This window comes from Saccoglossus kowalevskii, chromosome 17, assembly GCF_978046115.1.
Source record: "Saccoglossus kowalevskii chromosome 17, keSacKowa6.1, whole genome shotgun sequence".
Classification (NCBI taxonomy): Eukaryota; Metazoa; Hemichordata; class Enteropneusta; family Harrimaniidae; genus Saccoglossus; species Saccoglossus kowalevskii.
Window position 1 is genome coordinate 5,447,977 of NC_140657.1, and position 25,346 is coordinate 5,473,322.

At 35.7% G+C, this 25,346-nt stretch overlaps 1 protein-coding gene across 5 annotated transcripts in view; it reads left to right on the top strand.

Annotated features, from left to right (window-relative positions):
- Window positions 1–25,346, top strand: part of LOC102805867 (uncharacterized) — a 42,879-nt gene that overhangs the window by 13,838 nt on the left and 3,695 nt on the right. For 3 of the 5 annotated variants that reach the window (XR_014926910.1, XM_085492472.1, XM_085492473.1), the window contains exons 2-16: window positions 5,930–6,064; window positions 6,840–8,674; window positions 9,253–9,400; window positions 9,891–10,036; window positions 11,887–12,144; window positions 14,078–14,205; window positions 14,567–14,633; window positions 15,684–15,762; window positions 16,784–16,932; window positions 17,374–17,431; window positions 19,085–19,346; window positions 19,480–19,733; window positions 19,843–21,502; window positions 21,833–21,925; window positions 22,054–22,120. Coding sequence is in view for 4 of the 5 variants with exons in the window: in XM_085492472.1 (XP_085348598.1) it covers window positions 5,977–6,064; window positions 6,840–8,674; window positions 9,253–9,400; window positions 9,891–10,036; window positions 11,887–12,144; window positions 14,078–14,205; window positions 14,567–14,633; window positions 15,684–15,762; window positions 16,784–16,932; window positions 17,374–17,431; window positions 19,085–19,346; window positions 19,480–19,733; window positions 19,843–21,502; window positions 21,833–21,925; window positions 22,054–22,120 (5,292 nt within the window). In the remaining variant the exon portion in view is untranslated. Of the gene's footprint in view, window positions 1–5,929; window positions 6,065–6,839; window positions 8,675–9,252; window positions 9,401–9,890; window positions 10,037–11,886; window positions 12,145–14,077; window positions 14,206–14,566; window positions 14,634–15,683; window positions 15,763–16,783; window positions 16,933–17,373; window positions 17,432–19,084; window positions 19,347–19,479; window positions 19,734–19,842; window positions 21,503–21,832; window positions 21,926–22,053; window positions 22,211–25,346 lie in introns of all 5 variants that reach the window. The other 2 variants (XM_085492474.1, XM_085492475.1) reach the window with 2 other exon arrangements.

Genomic DNA, 25,346 nt, shown 5'->3' on the forward strand with positions numbered 1-25,346 from the left:
TTAATGGGCCGGCCCGAAAGTAACAGTCATATGCAGCTTAATTTTAATTTATCCTCTAGCTAGCAAACCTATAAATTTATATGACTGTGTTCTATTTTTACATTCACTCATGACACACCTGACATAGTCATCGCATATTTACTATTATTGCTGCCATTATTTGTCAAATTGGTTGCAGGTAGGTGCTGTTTAATGTTAACCTGAACCACAGAACAACATACTGAGGGAATACTTTTCACAGACATGGTGAATTGATATATTTACATGTAGCTTATGCCATAATCCACACGTTTACATTATTCACTAGAAAAGGTAGACTGGCTCAATCGTGACAAATTTATTGTTTTATATGATTTTCCCTCAAAGACTGAATTTGTAGAATCTCTTTCATTGATGCGAAATTTCCACAACTGGTCTATTCTGCCTATTTGTGTCGTCACCACGTTTTTGAGGTGATAAATATGCTAATACACAGCATGAATTGTAAGTGCCGCCAACCAATAAGAAAGGCAGTGTTTAGGCCAATCTATTCTACACAAGCGTGGCCTGACACATCTTTTGCACAAGCGTACACCTATTTTCCTCTTTAGGAAATGTTCCAATCCCGGGTTTCATAGCATCACTGCATATCATGAATAATTATTAATAGCAATGAATACACCTCAGAATAGACCAGTCGTGGTAATTTAGAATTAAGAAAGAATGGAATTGTAATTATCTTAAACTCATTACTAAGGTTTATAACCTGCATTTTAAATAATTAATATAATTTTCTCTGAATGAGAAGTGTGTTGTTTTATAGTAAAAATCCTTGAAATACAGGAGACAGCTGAACAAGTTTCCTGTTTTGTATGTCAATTATGGTAACCTGATTTAACTTACTGAACTAGTCAATTGCAGTTTGACTTTCCTGTTGACTGACTTGTTCAGCTCTCGTTGGTTTACCATAGTTACACCGCTGCAGTTACTAACTCACTCAGGTGACCTCACTAGGGTGACCTCACTGGCCAAACTCTGCCTTGGGTCATATACTGTAAAATATTTTATTTTTGCTTGGAATTTATTTTTGCTGAATAGGTTATTCAGTGAAAATAAAATCCAGTGAGATCCATACAAAATGCCCAAAAAGTCTTTTCAGCAAAAATTAATTCCAGCTAAAATAAATTTTATAATATGTACTATTGATACTACATGTATTGTGAAGTTTGGAACTTTTTTCAATTGTTTCCAAGAATCATCATTTTGAGTATTTCTCTTATGAAGTCAGAGAAGATAATTTATTAAAAGATAGCTGTATGAGATGGATACATGAGGAAGGCATCGCAGCTGAGTCTAACAGACTTGAATCTCATTTTAGAGAATGCAGGGATTGCCATAGACTGGCCCAGTTGTGGCAATATTCTTGTTTTATATGATTATTCCTTTTGAACGAGTTTGTACAATCTCTCGCGTTGATGCAAAATTTCGACATCTGGTCTATATTTTGCACCACATTATGCTAATGAGTAGCATTTTTTAATAATTGTAAAGTGCCGACCAATAAGAATGGCAGTTTTTGGCCTGATTGGTTCTACGCAACTATGCACGTGTGGTCTGATGCGTAGAATCTTTTGCGCAAGTGTTCCATTCCCGGGTTCCATAAAGTCACTGCATATTATGAATGCCTCAGAATAGACCAGTCATAGTTATTTTGCATCAGACCAAGGTTTAAGAAAGAATTATAAAATTGCCACGACTGGGCCAGTCTAGGATTGCCATCAATTGCCATTCTACTATAAATAATACTACCCATCTTAGTATAGAAATAGCTTGATGTATGCTACCTGTATGTTCTTCTAGGTGCCAAGAAATCTAGATATTCACAAATATTTACGGTACTACATTGTACTTCTTATACGTGTATTTGATGTTCAATGGTTCACAATAAATACTATGTTGTATTTATTGTACATTGCAGCAATAACATTAAAATATTCTCAGTCCCTTACAACAGTTGTTGCCAAGGTGCAGTGGCATCAAGAGTTGTTATTGTAAGAATATTGATTTAACTGTTATCAGGTCATGGTCTTATGTTGTTGTTGACCATATGTAGAATGATAAACCAACGTTTACCAACTTGAATTGTTGTAGGACCTGCGATCTCTGCCAAGTGTACAACAAAACTATCCCACAATTCACAATGATTTGGAATTGTGATGGTGACCCTTTTTATCAATTTTAAGTTATTTCTATTGACAAGAATGACAAATAATTAAGATTGCTTTAAATCCATCCTAGTTTGTATTGGAATCTATTTTGAGTCACATTGTGAACAACCTGCTTAACGTAGTCATTGTCAAATTTATGTCAGTGAAGTGTTTCTATGGCAACAATGGACACACATTGTTGTTTTTCATGGTTCAACACATTACAGAAAATTGTATATATTTTTTATTAATTGTAAAAACGAGTGATCCTATTCAATTCAGCTGAAAAGGAAATTATGCCTTTCATGAAGCGTTTTTTTTTCATAATGTTTGAGTCCTGGTATTCATAGTTTGTTGATGCATAGTTAGTTCTGCTGTCAACCTGATGTGTGGCTGTGTGCTACTCAGTGCACATAATTATCCATAGCACCTTGTAGCAGTGAGTAACAGGTTATTATGGGATAGCTGGAACTCTACCAGGTTGTATAGGTGTCTATCATTTGTGTTCCTACACTTGCAGTAGCTTAAGCTAAAAGATACAATGTGATGATTGGGGCTATTCATATTATTATCTTTGTTTGCCATCAATATTTCCATTTCTTGAAAATTGCAAGTCAGACTAGTTTTATATTTTCAAATGACAATTTTCTATTTACTTTGATAATAAGCTTTATTTTCAGAAGACAGACTGCTTGTTTGTTCATTTAAATTGTACTAGTACTGGTATGTTGTATGTTGGTGGACTTGATAATTCATATATATGTATTACTGCTGATTTGTATCAAATTGACTAAAGTGCAAACTGTTTTTTTACCAAAATTATAGTACACTTTGAATTAATTCTATTGACGTTACAGCCTCATCTTCATATCCCCAATTTAAAATATTTAGTGCATATTGATTGAGTGTGAATATTTTGATGCAGGAAGATAAATACCTTACATTGTTGATATGTTGATTGGTATATTACATACAGATATTGAAATAATACAGTTTATATATATGTTTTAAGGTTAATTAAGTGAGTTAATTGGTTATTGATTACTTGGTTGCAATGCTGCCTTGTAAAAAGCATTTCTGATGATAGCTTCAACTAATATTGTAAAAGCTGTTATTTGTACCGCTAAGGTAGTATGTGGTAAGGTAGTTAGTATTAAGAGTGGTTTTGCAAAGCAGGGCTTCATTAGTTTCACTATGTTATTTTTTAGTCTGAAGATGGCGTTTATTTGATGCAATAGATATCATGAATTAGGTTTGATATCAATTGACAGCTATGTGTGTGTGAACACCTGGTGTAGTGGTCACATGCTGTATTGGTATCAGTAGATAAGCCCCTCATCATACACTAGGTAATGTGAGGTAACAGATGGTGGGTTAGTATAGGCATATGTACTCACTGGTATTATGTAGTCATTTATATACTGTTAGTCATACAGAATTAAGTGATGTCATAATTATTAATAGTCTGGCTACAAAGATTCATATTAGAAGTGAAGGTGAGATCATTAGATCCAATACATGTATAAGTAATAGTAAGAGTAATATTTTATTGTATCTTAAGAAAATGAACATTTCTATGGGTAACAAAAACTAAAAAGTAATACATGTACTACAAGTACAAGTATCATTAGAAAAATTATGCAATTTAATTTTGTGTTGTGAAGCACCTGTTTACAAAACTTCCAATGCTTTGAATCAGTTCCTCATGTATAAGTAACAAATAGGCAGCTTATCAACATTTGCAATAAAAATAATAATAATAATAATAACTTTATTACATCCTTAGAAATACAGTGTTTTTATCAGTTTATAGCAACGAAGATGTATGTATACTTGTGTATACATGTAGTAATCAGACTTCATCAGATACATGTAACATGTCTACTGGTGTGTTTTGTGGCGGCCGCTTCAGGTATGAGGGTATACAATTCACTGGTCACTCAGATATTTGTCTTGATAGCTATGCTGGTTTTATTCATAACACAGTGTATTGGTGCAGCATGTTGTACATCTGTTCTCTGGTGAATTATTCTAATGAATAGTACCGTAATTAGCACCTAAATGACTGTGTGTAAAATAATAGGTGTATCTGTTGTAATATAATTAGGCTATAGTGTCATGAACAGTGTTTGCTGCTATCGAATTGATACATTTGTAATCATAAAGAGTTATTTATAAAATACAGTACATTTATGTCGGTATAAACATGGCGTATATTTTCCTGTCATTTAAATGCAGTGAGAGGAAATGAAAAATACTTTATGTAGTGCATGACTACAAAGTACATCCAACTAATACTGTATCTTCATAACTCATGTATGTACACTGTGTACTGAAGAGATGATTTAATGAAAACAAATCTAGTGAATATACCTTTTTTCGTACATTTTACATTCAACTGATCAAAAATCAGTGAAAATAAAATTCTGTATAAAACACCCAAAAACCTTTTCATTGAAAATTAATTCAAGGTAAAATAAAGTATTTTACAGTATTCTGTTTTTATGCAACACTTCTGAAAGTTGCAGTTTGTTATTATAAAATACATGTATGGCAACATCCTCATTGGCATGATATAGCATTCACTGTGAAGTCTGTTTGAGGAAATCTTTCTGACACTGCTGCCATGAACAAGTAAATTGTGAATGCACTGACAGCTTAACTTTACTGTAAAGAGAGTTTAAATCCTGTGTTTTGTCAACGAATCAACAAGTTGTATGCATCATTGCATGTATAAATAAAACCTTTGGTTTTTGTGCATAATTTAGTAGTCTGCTAAATTAGGCCTAATTTGACATTATTCTACACATGTGCTGACAGTATCAGTGATTGATTGATTGATTGAGGTATAGTAATATAGGTAGCAATTAATGTGACATAGTTGCATGCATACCTATGAGTATTTCCAACTATACCACTGTAAAAACAACCTTGTATTGTCAGACAGTTCACAGCAGGGTGGGACACTAATAAGAATTTCTAACCCTTTGTATCTAATGTATTATTATTTACCATGTGGTGGTCTTTTGCTATTGTTGTAAGACAGGCCTTCGGGCAACTATTGTTGTTATAGTTTGCTTGGCCTGCACTCTTTTATTTACACCACTGTTACCTGTACTGTGTCATTGGTGTAACTAAACAGCGTGACTTTGCAAATCATTGTGTAGCTAACCTATAGTGAGCATCAACTGATTCTTCTCATTCTTGCCGTTGTATGTATTATGAAAATATTGTTGTTTTTAGTCGCCATATGGTTTATCAACAAAACTAAATGCTAACACCATTGAAGTGAACACAAGAGGGCGATGTTCGTATAACCACTAATAAACCACTCCTTCAAAACAATCACTGTATCAGGGGTTTTTCTAGAAAAAAACTACAGAAGGGAGCACTGCAATTCAGCGGCACCATCAAGTGGGGGAGATAGGGTTCTCCCTACCAGGGTGTGGAGTTTTTGATAATTCTAAGTTAAAATGGAGCATTCTGTGGCTTTCTTGGGACCAACATTACTATCAAACAGGTCACAGTTGAAGACTGGCCACATGTGATCCCCGGTCAATCAGAATTTTATGGTTGCCAGAGGATCTGCTCCCCAGGGTAAGGGGGCACATGGCCATGGCATGAGGATGCTGCTCCCCTGTTCCCTTGTTTAAAAAAATCCTTGTGTTTAGTAATGTATATAGAATGCAAAGTAATATTTGCTGCAGGATCCTGGTATTGATAATCTTTTTTTTTTATTACAGTTTAAGATGCCATAATCGTAGAAGCAAGCCATCACAGTGAGGTTACCATGGCAGACAATACTAACGACCCCACCACGCCAAAATCTAAAATCAATCTAGACGATTTCACTCGCATCAGAAAAGTGCCAATACCAGGTGAGCTATTAAGGAAATAAAGAAGTTTCAAAAAGGGATGAATATTACGCTGTGTGATGTGGTGTTATGGGTCCCATGCAACATAAACAATGCATGTAAATAAATTGTTTACATAAATTTGTAGGTGGTGGGCCAAGCTGCAGATGGTGGGTGGGCCAAGCTGCAGATGGTGGGTGGGCCAAGAGCTGCAGGTGGTGGGCCAAACTGCAGATGGTGGGTGGGCCATGCTGCAGATGGTGGGTGGGCCAAGGTGGTGGGCCAAGTTTCAGATGGTGGGTGGGCCAAGCTGCAGATGGTGGGTGGGCCAAGCTGCAGATGGTGGGTGGGCCAAGGTGGTGGGCCAAGCTGCAGAAGGTGGGTAGGCCAAGCTGCAGATGGTGGGCTAAGCTGTAGATTGTGGGTGGGCCAAGCTGCAGATGGCGGGCTAAGCTGTAGATTGTGGGTGGGCCAAGCTGCAGATGGTGGGCTAAGCTGCAGATGGTGGGTGGGCCAAGCTGCAGATGGCGGGCCAAGCTGCAGATGGTGGGTGGGCCAAGCTGCAAATGGTGGGCGGGCCAAGCTGCAGATGGTGGGTGGGCCAAGCTGCAAATGGTGGGTGGGCCAAGCTGCAGATGGTGGGCAGGCCAAGCTGCAGATGGTGGGCCAAGCTTCCTGAATTTGGCTGTTCCAATAATTTTTGTCATTAAATAATTTAATTTCTATATGAGTGTTTATGTTTATGCTGGCCCTAAGTTCAATGTCTAAATTGTAATGGATTTTATTCTTCTTCCTGCAGAACACATGCAATCTTTATCACAGAGTTCAGTCAATGAAGATATGGAGCATGTAGCATCCACAATAAACTTTGACAGTGACGACTCACACCCATTTCAAGAGGAACCAAGCCTAAGCCTAAGTGACTTAGATGGGTCAAAAGACCTTGAAGAATTGAACTTTATTGATGATGAAGATGAAATCAAGCCAATGAAGCACACTTCAAAGAATGCTATAGACAACTTAGATGCTTATGGTTATGAAACAAAAACTCAGCAAACACTATCACTACTTGAATTTGAAAGTTTGGAAAAACAGCTTGTAAACGACGATGTGGGAGTCAATGAAAGGCAAACACCACCACAAGATAAAGATCTTGCTCATTATTTACGAGAACAAGGCGTAATGTACGAGGATGACTTTGAAGATTCATCTAGTAAGGATTTAAAAGATCAAGGTGTGATCGGGGATTCGGATGATGAAGGAACAATAAAAGGAGATGATTTTGATGAATTGAATGACGGGATAATGGCTGAGGCGATAATGGAAGAAGATGAATTTGATGAGTTTGGTGTAATGAAAGAACCAGGACAGAGACGTAGCTATGACAGTGTCAGTGCACCAACAGCTAGCCCTGTGGATGAAAGTCTTGATATGATGAAATTTTTACAAAAAACTCCTAAAGAACATTTTGAACATAAGCCTCTATCTCTGAGTCAGGATACTTACAGTTCTGATGTCTTTGAGGTTGAAGAGCAGCATGACCAAACAGTTACCCATAACTCTTCTCAGGATCTCTCTAGTATCATAGAGAGTTCTCCGGAACATAAAAGGCATGATGTGTCTGAAAGTGATGAATCCGCGAAAGAGAGTGGACCAGAGGAAGATATCAAGAATACGTCAGCAGACAGCATGAATGCCAGTACGCTTTCAAAACAAAATTTTCCGGATATTTCATCATTGACTGACATAACTAGGGAAGAACTTGTGTCACCTGATGATATTGGTAATAATTCTGATCTCAATAATACATCAGAAACTGTTATTAATCTATCGGATGTAATTGACACGTCTCCAGAAAGGTACACTAAGCATAGTGTGTCTCCTACTGCTATTGTGACTGGCAAACCACCTAAGAGTATTGGACCACCCATCAAAAAATCAACACCTAAGGGGAAAGACAGTGGTGTTGAAAACGGTAGATCCTCACCTCAGAAGTCAGGTAGGGTCACCCCAAATAAAACTGGCAGGTCAACCCCTAAATCCGGGAGAACAACCCCTAAGTCTGGCAGGACAACTCCAGTATCAGGAAGAACAACGCCACTGAAATCAAGCCAGTCTAAGGCAGACAGTGGCAAGACAACCCCATCCAAAACCAGCAAAGATGTGCCGTCTAAGAGTGGTAGGAACACACCCTCTAAGAATGGTAGAGACACCCCCACAAGCAAATCTGGGAGAACCACACCCAGTGCTAAAGTATCTGGCAGAACTACTCCCAGTCGAATCCCAGTTAGAAGGGGTTCAACATCTGGGAGGTCAACTCCTTCCAAGTATAAAAGTGATGATGAGAGCGGAGAAACTAGCAGACGGAGTGGACTGAGCAGTACTCAGTACACCAGTGAATCACCACCTTCATCCCAAATTGACAATTATTGGGAGTCTTCAGTTTGCAGCACAGACTGGGAAAATCTTTCGGATACCTCCAGACGGGAATTGACAGCTCGACTGAAACGGGAAGCATCTTCAAGGATACAAGCTGATGAGTTAGTGGATCAACTTCAGTCTGATTATGATGACCTACTACAGAAATACGCCTTGGCAGAGGTTACTATCGATCAATTGAGACTAGGAGCCAGAGTGAGTATTAACCTGAGTGTGTGTTCTGTATTTGTTGAATGATTTGCCCAGTTCAGTGCAGTTTGCTTGTGACTACTAGTTTAGATAGATACAGATAAATTCATAGAATTGTATACTATATGCATGGTAATACAATGCGTAGAGTACCCATATACATGAAGCATAGTTTGTAATTGCTTCAACTAAATTGTTTTTTTGTCTTGGCTCCAAGTGGATTTTTCATAATGTAAGTTGACAATTTTCTATTTTGTGTCTCAAATGGCACAGAATTCTGTCACCAAATAATGCATCTATGGTTTCTGAGATCTAGGGAAATGCTAGCTTTCTTATTTCTTACGTCCTTCTTCTACAACTTATCTGGGATTGATATGCTCATTATAGCTCATTATGGTTACATTACGTATGTACCATTCTTGGTTTTGGACTATGACTATTCTTGAAAGCATGAAGTGAATGTTGCACCATATCACTGACAACCAACTATTCTTTGTCTAATCAAATGATTTAATAACTATTTAAAACAGTGCAATACAAAGTGTGATGCTTGATCAATTCTGTATATTGTTTCACCAACGTAGATTACAGTGGAATCAACTCCACCCCAACCAGGACAGAGTACAACAGGAACGTTATCAAAGGCACTGCAACCACAGACAATAAATTTGGGTTCATTGTCACATGCTAGGCTTAGCCCTGCTCCACAGCATGCTATTCTCAGTGACACAAGTAAGTCTCTCCACTCCTAGTATTACCATAAACAAGATTGATCCAACCATGTTCACTTTCTTTTTACATCTCTTTGTGTCCTGTTTGCTGCAATTCAGTTGAAAAGAGGAATTATTGACTGGCACTTGCCGGTTTTCCTTGTTGAGTCCATGTATTATAATATGTAGACAGCATGTATGTCTTTAGCACTCAGTACACTGTCTTTTTACCTTCAAAATTTAAATGTAAAAGATTGAATCTCTCTAAGATGTGTTTTCTTTGGTGCAATGCTTTCTATGGAATATTTGGTGGGCAAGTGAAAAAATTAAATCAATATGAATAGCGCCCTCTTGGTTCAGAAAAAAGCATTTGGTTATTTTGTTTTTATTGTGACTGTGTGTTGTAGTGGGCACACTACACACTATCTCTGTGGTTCTGTTCTTTCAATATGTGAGAATTATTGTGATATGGGTGTTATTGATGTCTAACATTATGTTTTGGTTCTACACAGTGCGAGGGGATCCTATAAACACCAGCCATACCACAATAACCACAGCTGATGACATAGACGATGATGACCCTGTGTTGGCTGCAGTCACCAGTGCTGAAAGCACAGCCATGGGATTGCGATTTCAAGCCAAAACACTTAAAGAACAGGTAACTTTCAATTCTTTCTCAGATATTTAGAAATATTTGCAATCAGTTGTTTTTTATGCCAATACACTGAATAAAGTATTATCATTTACTGTTAATGACTATTTTGTTTATGTGGAGAATAAGGCTTAATTAGTACTTTTTCTGTACCATTTTAATTTTATTTTTGTTTTTTGTGTAAAATATGCTGTTATTATATTACAATTTTATGCTGGGGTTGGTATTGACGTGTATTGTCTCTATATATTTAATTTATTGCAATTTAAAGAGACAGACTGTTGGACCCTATCATTAGAGCTTTCACCATTTACCAATCCACTCAGTAATGCCATAATACAACAGACCTAACATATAGTCGTATTTTCAATTTAAAACAGCTGCTTTCAAAATCATACTTTTTAAAAAAAAAAAACTTTTTGATTTTCTGAATTTGATGATGCTTCTAATGCTTTGGTGCATAAATAAATAGGTATTGTTGTTATGTGTATAAAAATGTGCCAACACTATTATATTGTTGGATATTTTGTTACTTGGGTGGCTGCCAAGCTTGCCTTTTATTGTTAACATTGAACAATAGATGCAATGATTGCTGGAACACCATTGAATCATGTCATGTGTTTGACTTGGATGTCTGAATTATTCAAGGACATGTTTTCGTCAACTCTCACTTCTAATTAATTCATTTATAACCTGACTAAAATTCTAATTGAGTTGAACTGTGCAGGTTATCACAGCTATAGTGTCATTTTATCTGCACTGTGCAGGTCAGCCAGTTTACCTGTGATGCCCTTCAGGCTTGGCTACTAAGAATACTAGTTTGTTGTCGTTAAAACCATAAAATCAAAGGGACTCGGAAATCGTTTATTGCCTTCAAGATTATTTTGCATATGAATGTGTGAATGGCTACCTTATTGCCCACTCACAAATTTTGTACAGTGCCGAAAAATATCCATCTCTAAAATAAAATAAAATCAATGAAAAATCAGTGGCATTGGATTATGAACCAGTTTTGTCTTAGAACTGCATAGTAACCCATTTAATATATAACATTTCTTTCACAATACAAAGTAAATGTGTGGATATCTCAGTTACTAGTAATAGCGAACATACAACCTTTCTGGTCAATGACCAATATGGCATATAGTTTAGACCTTAGGGTAGTGAAAACCCCATTGAATTTGGACCATCTGTATTGGTGAAATATTATTGTTTTGTGTTCACTCTATGATAACACCCAGCATTGTCAAATTATGTGTGAAAGCTGTTGAACTCTGCGTAGCTAGCATTCATGGATTACAAAATATCTTACTTTATTAAAGTTACAGCAGTTGTCACCACTGTATAAGGTTAAATGCAATCCATTTAAGCATAAATAAACAACACATTGACCCACTTGCCTATATGTTGCTATGCATAGCATGGGACCCATATCAAACACATGTTGTCTTGACGACCATCGTCTTTTACATCGGGCGATGAAATACACTGATCATGAAAGCTGCCATCTCCCTATCAATTTCCTTTGGAACATTGGCAATTTATAGGAAGATCTTTATCAGTTTATTTCAGTGCTGCTGTAATTGTGATTTATGGAGGGTTACTATTTTTGAAAAGCAACAGCATTTGAATGTTAGAAAGTAAAAATATATTCTTACTCAAATTCGCTGTGGATTATATGCAAAAAAGTTAATGGGCATGCATACCGAATATAATCACACATTTGTCAAATATTATGATTTTTGATTCCGTTACTATATTAGTATTAAATTTTCATATTTAATATATATTTTTTATGCCGTGTTTGAAATAACGTTTTGAGTAGTAGTAAATTGCTGCATCCTCCTGTCTTCCAGATGGAATCATTTCAGAAAATACTTAGTGAAGACCAGTTGTCACCAGAAGACCAGAAAGAAGTATTTGAACGTATAAAGGTACAACATGAACGATTAGAGAGGGAATATTTACATGCCAAAGAGGAACAGAACACCATTCAGCGACAAACTAATTTAATTACGGATAAACATGATAAAACGTTTGATGCTGAAAAAGAAATCGAAGGGGAAATATTTCAGCTAGGGATGCAGCTAGAAGACTTAAATGAGAAAGTACAGGTTGGTACACTCTCACTTATTGGTTGAAACATTCTGTAATGTGTGATATGTAGCTGGCTGTCAACCAATCAATGCACATCTTTCATTTGTTTAAAACCATGATCCTTAAACTTCAAATCAGCTTTCCTGAATCAGCTTTTCTTTGAATCATGTAATGGCGCATGGACTATGCTTCACTCTATTTTCACTAAAAACCACAAATTCATGCTATTTACTTTTACTGAGCTGTCATATTTATAATCTTACTCTATTTGCTCTATTAGTACCACATTACAAAATTACTCATACTTTAATCCGGTGTGCAGTAAATAGCATTTTGGTTTTTGTGCACTTCTATTAGATATATACTTCTAATATGTAAACCATAGGGAAATATTACTGGACTTCATTTGCAGATGAAAATAAAGTATTATACATCTGGTAGAGAAAACAAATTAATAAAACTGCCCGTAATACCCTGTATGATCGTGTTTAATTGCGTTACTGATACTATTTGGTAAATTTACATTAAATTTACTTCACATGAGCAATATCTTTTCTTCAGAGAAATATAATCTTGTCACTGAATGTATTGCGAAAGCACAATATAAAATGTTATATCTCACTAATTTATTACTTTTGATTTTTACAAATAATCAATTATTAACAGCTTATGACTTTTGACAATGTCGGAGGCAAAACATTAAATACAATATCTCAGCTGAGTTGATCTAAAAAGTATGGCTATAAAAATTACGATTTAAAATTATATAAAATTGACAACGTAATATTTGTAATACTAAATTATTACGACAAGCAGTGAAATATGCATACCGGTAATATTAAGGCTTTCATGTACTGCAAAGTACAGTACACTGATTGTAGTGAACAGCACACAGTGTCTGATTTTATATTTCCCTCCACTGATATGTGTAGGAATGCATCGCTCTGACAACTAGGGTGTTATAGATTATTTATAAAAAATGCTTGAAATCGGCCTTCCCACTTAACGGACTGTTCCTAAAAAATTACCCTGGTAATGATAAAACAGTAATTACTTTATGCAGTTGTATCATAATGTGGCGTTGATAATAACTGATGTTAGTTATAGAAATATACCGTATCATGGCAATTCAGTGGATTTTTGATATCTCCAAACTCTGTATTAAAAAAATCCCATTAATACATTGCCTGCTTTGAACACCTCCATAGACTTACCAAAATTAATTGGAATAAAGGGTCTCAGCGGGTGATGTGTTACAGCAAGTCTCAGAAGTATTGGGGCAGCCAATTTGCAAACTTGCTAATGAATTGGCTAACAGCTTTGATTTTGACTAAACGGTTGGCTTTTGAATCTCGCTGGCGTCAACCGTTTAGTCAAAACCAAAGCTGTTAGCCAATTCGCTAGCAAGTTTACAAATTGGCTGCCCCAATACTTCTGAGACTTGCTGTAATTTGATTGGTCTATTGAATGTTTGACATCACGGCTGACATCAAAAAATATATTTCAATAGTGGATTTACACAATATTTTTCTCTTGAACCGTTGTTAGGAATTTAATGCAAATATGTCTTGTAGTTACAAATGTAAGGTATAATATTTATAAAGCCACATATACATAAGACAATATTTCCCAATGTCAATTCTTCAAAGGCTTGGAACAAATAAAAATTACTATATTTGTTTAACCTTTTCACCACCGGTTCCCTCTTTTCTTCACAAATTCAAAAATAGTTTCGTTTATAGTCTGCAAAAACAGCCAATATTTTTTTGAGTAAAACAATTAAAATTGACTTAAATTTCGTCTGTTGGCTAAAAATTAAGGTAAATTGAACTATATCAGAAAAAAAGTGCATGAAAATTTGGGCAAGAAAGCCTGGTGGTGTAAAGGTTAATAAATATGACATTGTGGGGAGACTCATTTGTTTATTTATTACTTATTTACTTGTTACAGGATAATTGTCGCAGCACTACAGCTAATGACACAATAGGTAGTACTGATGCCATGCTGGCTTCTCTGGATCCAGAGTTAGGACGCAGAAAACAACAGTTAACACAAGAATATCATACACTTCTTAACAGGTAGGAATGATATTCCCAAATTATGTTCACTTGTGGAATTTAAACTGCAACAAACTGAATGTATCACTTCAGCTATTAGAGTTTACAGAATATGGGGTAAGTATGCATGCTGGGATTTTATTTTAAAAGCTAATTTGCATATTTTTGGTTTTTTACTAATTTAATTTATAATTATATATATATATATATATATATATATATATAATTATATATATATTATATATAATTATATATAATTAATTAATTATATATAATTATAATTAATTATATATAATTATAATAATTTTTTGTTTGAGATTAGGTACATTCAGCATTTATTGTCCATATAATTCTGAAAGTGTTGATGTTGTTTTCTTTACAGATGTCGCCAGTTAAAACAATTGGATTCCTCTTTTGACAGGGACAGAGAGTTAGATGATTTAGTTGAGGTATGGTATTTAATTTCCACAAATTCATGTAATCTTGAATTTATTTCCCACTACCTCGGTAACATGTGTAAGATTGTTAATGCCAATTGTATAACCCAGTATATTCAAGTTGGAGTAAACCAGTATACATGTGCCCATTGACTGGCCATCAGAGCTACAGCATATGTATGTCCCCCTGAAGGGTGCCCCTATATTATTCTGAAGTCATCACCAACTGGAGGGGATGAAACACATACCCAAGCAGGACAGATGTATACTGTTGCCCTGTTTTCCAGTCGCTGGGTATTAAATCTGCTCAGTCTAGGAGTTAATTCAGTCAGTAAAGTAATGCATAAGGCTTTTGCTTAGGTTTAAGGTTTGATGTGAACTCTTGCTGGAGACAAACTGACAATTTCTCTGTATTGATGTTGTTTGCTGAATTAAACACAGACGTCTTGTTTTTTTTTGTTTTTGTTTTTTTTTTACATTTTTTGTGCCACGCAATAGTTACCGACATTGAATGTCACTGTTGTCTCTCTTGACTTTCGTTTTGTATGTGCAAATTGCAGACATCTTGTTTACAAACAGTTCATTTTCTCTGAAAATTTCTAATGTATGATTTTGAATGTCAAAGAAATAGGGAGAACAACATGTCATTCACAATCACTTGCTTAAAAACAAATATGCTGTGTTTGCTTTGTTAGAAGCATACATATATAAATGACATGTTAGTTTTTTGTGACCCTTTCTGTTTATTCACTGTAAAAGTCAATGACGACGCAACTAATTTCATAATTTTATTTTCCCTCAACGACGTAATATCCCCCTCAATCTGTCACATGGTGAATTAAAATTGTCATTTGCACTCTTTTCCAAGGGGGTGCTCGGGTAAGCACTCACCCCTATAAAAATCATGATTTTCTCAGTTGAGGACCCTGAATGCTAACGTGGATGAATACGGTAAAATCTATTTGCGTCAATGGAACATATGCTAATGCTAATGGACCAAACATGGTATTATGTGATATTACTATTGTTCTCTCTAATGTCTTTATTGTTACTTTCCGACAGCATTTACGTAATCTACATAATGAGAACCCTGATTTATTTGGTCATGAGTTGCCACCAGAGATACGAGACAGAGAAGGAGGTAATGATTATGGTTGTTTCTCTAAAACGCTAAATTGTCAAATTTTACCTGAACCATTGTGAGCAAAACAATCAGTATTGTAATTAGCATGGCATTGGGTGAAATCTGAGATTTAACCTTTTCACCACCAGTTTCTCTTTTCATAACAAATTCACAAAATAGTCCTGTTCATAGTTTGCATTTTTTTTCAAAAGATTGGGACAAAAATAGCCAAATTTTTGGAGTTCATTTCCAGAAATATTGAAGAATATAAAAACAAAGTGCAGAAAAATTTGGTCGAAAAAATCTGATGGTGAAAAAGTGTTTTTTAAATAAGCTATCAGATGATGAAAATGACATTTAGAAAATGTAATGTCATGTCATGTATTTTCGGAAATGTGTGTTTTTTGTGATTCAATTAGCCTGAAAACTTGATTTTGTTCTATCTGGTTTTGTCCAAAACATCAAGATTAAAACACTGTTGGTATAAATTTATTTTTGCTGTTTTTTGATCCAAAAATCTATAAAAATTTATTATTTTGATGGTGTACACAAGTTATTTTATGTAAGTTTTAACCTGGTACATACATTTTTATTGTTCTGTTGAAGATATCACAAAATGTAGACATTGTTCAAAGGAAAGACACAACATGTTATGTATTTGAAAATTTCACAACAATCAAGCAAGGGGTTCCCCAAAAATATAAATTATTAGCTAATTTGCATAATCACCATCTTTGTGCCAGAATTGCTATATCGTATTTTTATATGGCCCATTTTTTTCAATGTCTAGCTATAACTTGTGTATATTAAACTGTGTGTTTTGAGTGTGTTCTAACTGAAAATATATGTCCTTTTCAAAAAGTAAAAAAATAATTAGATTTAATCAAACATTTCCTAAAAAGTGCATCCCACCCTTAAGTGTGTCGTAATATTTGTACCATATTTTGTCAGTCTGTTCATCTATCTGTTTGAATGTGGACAACATCTTATCAAAACTAGATCACTAAACATTCTGTTTAAATCCCTTTTATTGACCTAGGTTCATCGGTGTTACCAGATAGATTTTTCAGTGCTAGTAATCCAAATATTTATATTGATCACCTTCCTGAACCTGAGTTATATGCACCATTATCAGAGCCATCGCTGTTCTCTACCAACCATGATCCTATACGCTATTCAAATTATCAGGTATGTACTTGTATGTGACACCCTCACACCTGTCAATGCTACTACCACCCATACGTTTTTGGTTTGAACAGGTTTGAGATCTTTGGAAGATTCCTTCATAAATAGTTATTAAAATGACTTTATAAATCAATATAATGTTACATACCGATATCAACCACTATATTGTCTGAAATGACTTTATGATTTAGTATAATGTAACATATTAACCACTTTATTGTCTGAAATGACTTTATGATTTAGTATAATGTTATATATTAACAACTGTATTGTATAAAATCACTCAATAAATCAATATAATGTTATATATTAACCACTATATTGTCTGCTTTCTGAGTTTCCAAAGTTGTCTGCAAGAGATTAACTTTACTTCTCTCAGACTTTCATGGAGGTACAGCTTTGGTTTGTCCCTATCTTTGAATTGTCTTTTTTTTTCACTTTCAGAGCTCTGATAGTTTGCAAGAGTCACCTGATTCCAGCCCTGAAATACGAAGAAGAACAAGTAAGTATAAGATTTTTATTTTTTTTTCATTAACACCACCACCAGTTATTTAATGGCATGAAAAACTATAGCATTCAGCTGTCCTTGACACTTTTCTGCTTATGTCTCATGTGACAACATAGTGTGGGCAGATATAGATTCTCGTCAATAAATGCCGCCAACCGTTAATGATAATGATGATTATGTCGTCAAAAATGTTTTCACTAAATTATTACTAGAAGTTAGGAAAAAGATAATAATAAGTTTTCAAGAGAATATAGAAAAGTATGCACTTGGGCAGTACAGGATCACATCAACCTACTCTGTGTCACTCAACATAATCACTGTAATGCTGTGATGCATACTTTGTTGTATTATCTTGATAACCTCATTTCACTATACACAATCATTGACACATATGGATGCCATATTAACATAAATTAATGCATACATAATTTTGGAAAATGATTTTGGCAGTTGGTCATTCATGGCATTTCTGCTCAAATAGCTATTGTTAAAGTCAAAACCAGGTAGAATATTCATTGTATTGTATTACTGTCATTTGCAAATGTTGTTTTGTGCGGTATATTTTTGTATTTACGTATGTGACACAGTCGGCTGAGCATCAAATGAACTTTGGTCGTATGGTTGATTAATAGCCAACCAAAAATCACAAACTTCCTCTAAGACTTTGTAGTTAGTACACTATAAAATTTTTGCTGAATTAAAGAACCAGAAAACATGATTCTAAAATGTGTAGGTCGTTTTTGCTCTGTCTTCCGTGAAATTAAGGATGAAATATAGGCAAACTAGTTTTACAGCAACTGCGATCAGATATGTAAATTAGTTTTATAATGTAATATGCAACTCAAATACATCGTATAATTTTTTTATGCATGTCATTGTTATTGTGGGTCATGGTTATTATGGGTCAAATATTTTATTTCTGGCTTGAAAACACCAATTGGTATATACATATAAGATAAAAATGCACATTTACACATTCCTCTGTTTGACTAGACACAGTTTTGAATTCTTTTTGTCAAAAGAAATCGGAAACCTATAGCTGCGAATGAAATCTTGCACAGTTTCACAATTCTTATTTTCTCTTCTCCGATGTCAATGAACGACCCCAATCGAAGTTGAAAGTTGCGTGAGAACGTGACCTTGTTGTCACATTGATACATTGTAGCAAGTCTCGCTATGAATGTAAACAATGTCATCGTCGGTGTTCAAGTTTCGCTGTTGCACATCCTAGCCAAAATAAGAAGAAAAAAACATGATCACTGGCAATGGTAGCAACACATGAATACATGTATGTGACTCGAAACTAACCATTTCCCTTACAATAAAAAAAATAGTACGACCCAGTGATCGATCCAAGCCGCTGTTGCCTATGAGGTCATGAGGTGTTTTGTTTCACCGATCGTTCAGAGAGCAGGTTTAGAATTACAGTAGAACAAAATACAGCCGAAAATATTTATTAACTCCACGCAACATGATTTATATCTGTGAATATATTTATTGAACATTGCAGTATAGACCACATCACTCTAGAAGGAACTTATCTGCATACAAATTAGAATACTAAGCACTGCCATCACATGTCGTTCTTTAATAGTGGATAAAAGGTGGATTTCTTGTTTGATCTAATTCATCTATTTATTTTTACAGGTTATGGTTCTAGTCGCATTCCCACTTGGTCAGGACGGGGAACACCAAATTCATCTCCAGAAATGATCCCAAAATCTCAATATTCCGGCAGATCCACACCAAATTTGTCAAAACAACAAAGTTCTTTGGATTATAACCGTAATCAGAAATATTCTGCACAGAGGAACCCACTAGAGGGCGATATAGACAGTGGTTTTGTTGGCTCTGAGGGCAGCAGACATAGCAATCAGACTAGCATATCAGGATATGGGCGTAAAGATAGGTAAGTGAAATACTGCCCTCATGTGCCGGGATATCTGGCTTTTCAATTAAAGGAAACAAGAAATGAAGCGATTATTTTGTTACTTTGTCACAGTGATAATACCACGGCATTATATGCTTCTAAATACATACAGATCTGGTTATTCGTATTCAACAATTATACCATCACAAACACCGTCATTGTACAGTCGACAGTCACCAGCATCAGTACGTGAAAGCCATCGTGCTTCAGTGACATCACAGTCACACAAATGGACAGAAAGCGAGGATGACATGAGCTATACTACAGGCAACGGAAGGTCAGTGCAGTCCTATGATACCGTAGAGAAATCATCACGACGAGGTTCATCAAAACAGAGAAAGTCACCTGCTAGTATTAGTAGTGTTGGTGAGTTTTACTTCCTTTTCTATATTCTGAACACTGTACCAATATAACAACTTTCAGATGTAAATATTATTCTTATTTATATTTATTCATATGCTGCTATTTGTTTCAGTGACAGATGCTTCTAGGCCGAGACGTCCTACGTCTGGCAGGTCTAGAGATAGCATTGCATCTAGCAGAGTGGCTCCAAGTTATTACAGTACTGAAGAAGAAGACAAGGCATCAAGGCAAGGTGCTCTTACACAAAGAATACTGAGAGATAAGGAAGTTGAGAGGTGGGCAGATCCTGTTCAAAAAAGAGACAAATTTGATTCTGCATCTGTGGTTTCTAGGAGTAGTGTTAAGAGTGAGGCAATAAGAGCACTTCATGATGAGGTTCAGAAATTGAAGAGAGACATGGTCCGTGCAAGACATCCTCCTTTACAGGAAGAACTGAAAGCTCAGAGCTATGAAATGCCAAACTATGAAAAACCAACAGTTGAGAGAGAAAGGTCTTTTACAACCCCAAATGGCAGCACTAGATCTTTGTATGAAAAGGAACGACCTTCTCGACACAATCAAAGACAGGGTTCATCTCCACCACGTGAAGCATATCAGCGTCGGTCATCTTCTTCTAGGCAGGTGTTCAGTAGAGATAGGTCACCACATGAGAGACGAAGGCGTTCTCAGAGTGCTGATAGAGTAAGATCTCGTAGTGCAATGCATGATGATTTGCATCTACCTCGTGAAAGAGAAAGGTCACGTAATGACCATCGTTTATCCGGATATCCTGGATCAAAGCAGGCAACAACATCTTCTAGACCAAGCCGTCGTGAAGAAATGTTAAGGAATCTACGTGATGATGTTGAAAGGCTTCGAGAACAGATTATGAAAAAGTTTAATCCCAGATATCGTAAGGATGCATCAACGTCCATGCCTTTTGCATCTAGCAGCAGAGGTAGATCTGAACCTTACAGAGTTCCAAGAACATCCTCACCAATCCGTTCTTCATCTCCCATCAGACAATCACATCACTATTCCAACAGGGTCTATCAACCACCAAGAGACCAGGATTATCCTGCTAGAGAGTATCCAGCTAGAGAGTATCCAGCTAGGGAGTATCCAGCTAGGGAGTATCCGACAAGAGAATATCCTAGTGGGGAGTTCCTTCCCAGAGATTATTCGAGCAGAGAGTACCTGGATGAGAACCAGGAATATGATAGAAGTTTTCGTGCAACATCTCCGTACATGGAGAGTGGTTATCTTGATGATAGACCACGATATGCAGCTTATGACAGCCCTTATATTGATGCTTATGTTGGAAGACCTGTGAGTCCAATTGGAAGGCCACTAAGTCCTCACCACCGATCCATGTCTATGCCATCATTCAACATTCAAAGGTCTCCTTGCCCATTGTGTGGTGGGACAGGTTCTCATACGCATGGACAATATGCCTATCCTGAGGACTATGGCCGAGAATCACCCCCACAGGCTACCTATGCCCCTCCTCCTCCTAACTATGCACAAGCGCCCACTATGGCAAGACATTCCCCCATTGATCCAGCCCAGCCTGTTTATGCCCCAACCTCTGGTTCCAGAATGGCACAGTCTGTTCCGTCCATACCAACTGCAGTATCAGCAGGATACCAGCAGCCACAGATGCAGCAACCAGTGTTGGCACCAACCTCACCTGCTCAACATGTGGTGACACAGCCAACATACACTTCAGTGCAGTCTGTCCCAGCTACAGCTCAACAACAACCAATACAGATTATCAGTAAAACTCCTGTCAGGTGAGTTATCTACAACATAAAATACTCCCCATATATAAACTAAGCACCTCTGTAAACATTATTTCTTTATGATTTTGGTTTAGTATAAATATTTGAAAGGTAGGAAACAATTGTTACTGTAATGACATTAAAATCTTAGAATTCTCAATGTCATGGTCTTCCTCGATTTTGTCATAAATATGCACAGTCTGTATTTTTTTCAACAAATTTTGTCCTGAAATTCATTTATAATGCGTTTTTCGAAATCTAAGAAATTTGACCCCAGCCTTTGGTTGTGGTTTGTTGTATGGCTTTTTATGTTTAGTGTTCAATCCCTGTTATTGTTTGTAGACAATATACAACATCTATGAAGAAAGGAAAAGTTCGTTACTATGAAGCCTTTGATACAGATACTGCTACTGAAGAGGAGATTATATACAGAAGGTATGTATAGACAGTTAACTCTATTGCACTGTTGTGTATACCATAATAACACATTCAACTGACTTGTATCCATGTTTGCCTAACATATTATGACCATGTGTTAAATATTGGTGTGTTTCTTTCAATAGAACCAGTCCTCGCCGTGAAAGTCGAAGACCTCACTCTAGAACATATCAAGAAGACAGAGCTTCAAAGGTATGTTATTTGACCTTCATATTGGATAAGCATGCAGCCTCCTCATCCAAGTGATCCCGTTGCTGTCTTCTGCATTAGTCATTTCTGCATGTGAGTCTTATTGTTTAATTTCAGTTTATCGTAGCTGGTTAGTAGTATAATTTAATTTTTTTTATTAATGTTTTTACTAACTTATTTATTTTTAGGGGACTCACATGGTATTAATTCACAACCAAACTTTTTCTTTCACTCAAATATTTTTTCAGAATATGAAGATAGAAAACAATTTTTAATTTTGACATTGAAGTTACAAAAATATTGGTGTAACTTTCAAAATGAGCTTTTGTGATTACAGTGCATCATTGCATGTGTATGCACATATACACATACTTTTCTCAGGGATCTCGCCACGCTGGTCGGCAGTGGTCGGCCCCGACCGGCACTCAAAATTAGCGACCACCATGGAAATGGTTCCGACCAGGACTATTGTTATTATAATTATGTACCGACCGACATGCATCCTGACAGTCCTGGATTATAATTTGTAAACAATAGACCTCGTCGCACGATTCGTAGCGGCTAGTCAATTTTGTGAAATTAGCACCTCTTTGTTTGTAAGTAAATACTTTCTGCGATAAACAGTCTTTAGATTGAAGGCTAAAATTCTTTCAAAATCAATTCCACCTCAATATAACATGGTCAAAGTGGAGTTCACGATCTGACAGTTTACGCTACTCAAGAAAAAAATCAACGTGTTTATTGCGTGATTTGGTAAAATACATTTGAACTGTTATCATCGCGATTCATGTAAAAACTCTTCTTTCAAGACCTATTTTACCTTTTAAAAATTGCTAATCACTTCTTTCGAAAACCATCATGCAGTTTTCAACTGAAATCGATGTCAACACATCGTGCTACGACATCACTTCACTTCCGCAATGTAATTTTTATGATCACTACCCACTAAAATACATTTGAACTGTTATCATCGCGATTCATGTAAAAACTCTTCTTTCAAGACCTATTTTACCTTTTAAAAATTGCTAATCACTTCTTTCGAAAACCATCATGCAGTTTTCAACTGAAATCGATGTCAACACATCGTGCTACGACATCACTTCACTTCCGCAATGTAATTTTTATGATCACTACCCATTCGGAAAACTTTGAATTCTACCGGCATTACCATGCGGCATTCTGATTAATTAATGGAATTCTTGACCCATCGGGTCAAAGAACACATGCCGGACAACCAATGCGTCACAAACATCATGGCGGGCTTTGTTTTTTACCGAAGTGATCGAGTGATCAAAAAATATCCAAATTTTACTTTTATTTCATATAAAAAAACGAAGTAAAATTTTTTTGCTTGGCATCATGACTGAGGAATAGGAATTATTGGTATAATCGGTGTATAACATCGAGAAGTAAGTTATGTAACGTCGTAACTTTGAAAGTTTTATTTATTCGTTCATTACTGTGAATATATACGTTTTAGAAGTTGATGGTACGAATAATAAATTACGACAATACTCTAATTAATTAACTAAATAATTAAGGAGAATGTATTTGGAGTAAATAAGATCGGGAACATATTCCTGCTGAAACGTTTCAAATGCGTTTTATTTAACTTTTTACAATAGACATTAATATTGCAATAATAATTTATTTGTTTCTGTTTTTTAGTCTGCAGCATTCACATTTCGAATATATTTAATTTTTAAAATCAAACTCTTCTAAACTCTAAAACATAATGTCTTAATTAATATTCATATAGCTCATTAATATTCATGACCGACCAGCACTTATGCTGGGCTGGCGAGATCCCTGTTTTCTATTCCAAACATGTTACAAAATGCATGAGAGAATATTTGATGAATGTAGTCAACTAACTTATATGGTAAATGAAATGGTGATCATGGGTATGGGTTATCTTCACACTTTCCATACATTTTGCCGCAGCTTCAGCTCTAACCACCATATTTCTATTAATAAAATTATAATTTGTTGACTAGTATATGCTTATGAAAATGATTTACTGAATAAAGCATATATGTGTATGTACATGTCTGTGTTAATGTTTTACATAGTAATGTGACCAGCATGGTATGTACATGTCTGTGTTAATGTTTTACATAGTAATGTGACCAGCATTGTATGTACATGTCTGTGTTAATGTTTTACATAGTAATGTGACCAGCATGGTATGTACATGTCTGTGTAAATGTTTCACATAGTAATGTGACCAGCATGGTATGTGTATGTCTGTGTGAATGTTTCACATAGTAATGTGCCAGTACGGTATGTGTATGTCTGTGTGAATGTTTCACATCTTAATGTGGCCAGCATGGTATGTACATGTCTGTGTAAATGTTTTACATAGTAATGTGACCAGTATGGTATGTGTACCTCTGTGTTAATCTTTTACATAGTAATGTGACCAGCATTGTATGTACATGTCTGTGTTAATGTTTTACATAGTAATGTGACCAGCATTGTATGTACATGTCTGTGTAAATGTTTTACATAGTAATGTGACCAGTATGGTATGTACATGTCTGTGTAAATGTTTTACATAGTAATGTGACCAGTATGGTATGTACATGTCTGTGTAAATGTTTTACATAGTAATGTGACCAGTATTGTATGTACATGTTTGTGTAAATGTTTTACATAGTAATGTGACCAGTATGGTATGTGTATGTCTGTAAATGTTTTACATAATAATATGACCAGTATGGTATGTACATGTCTGTGTGAATGTTTCACATAGTAATGTGACCAGAATGGTATGTGTATGTTTGTGTGAATGTTTCACATCGTAATGTGGCCAGCATGGCATGTGTATGTCTGTGTAAATGTTTCACATAGTAATGTGACCAGCATGGTATGTGTATGTCTGTGTGAATGTTTCACATAGTAATGTGACCAGTATGGTATGTGTACCTCTGTGTTAATATTTTACATAGTAATGTGACCAGTATGGTATGTGTATGTCTGTGTGAAAGTTTCACATAGTAATGTGACCAGCATGGTATGTATATGTCTGTAAATGTTTTACATAGTAATGTGGCCAGCATGGTATGTATATGTCTTTGTAAATGTTTTACATAGTAATGTGACCAGCATGGTATGTGTATGTCTGTGTGAATGTTTCACATAGTAATGTGCCAGTACAGTATGTGTATGTCTGTGTGAATGTTTCACATAGTAATGTGACCAGTATGGTATGTGTACCTCTGTGTTA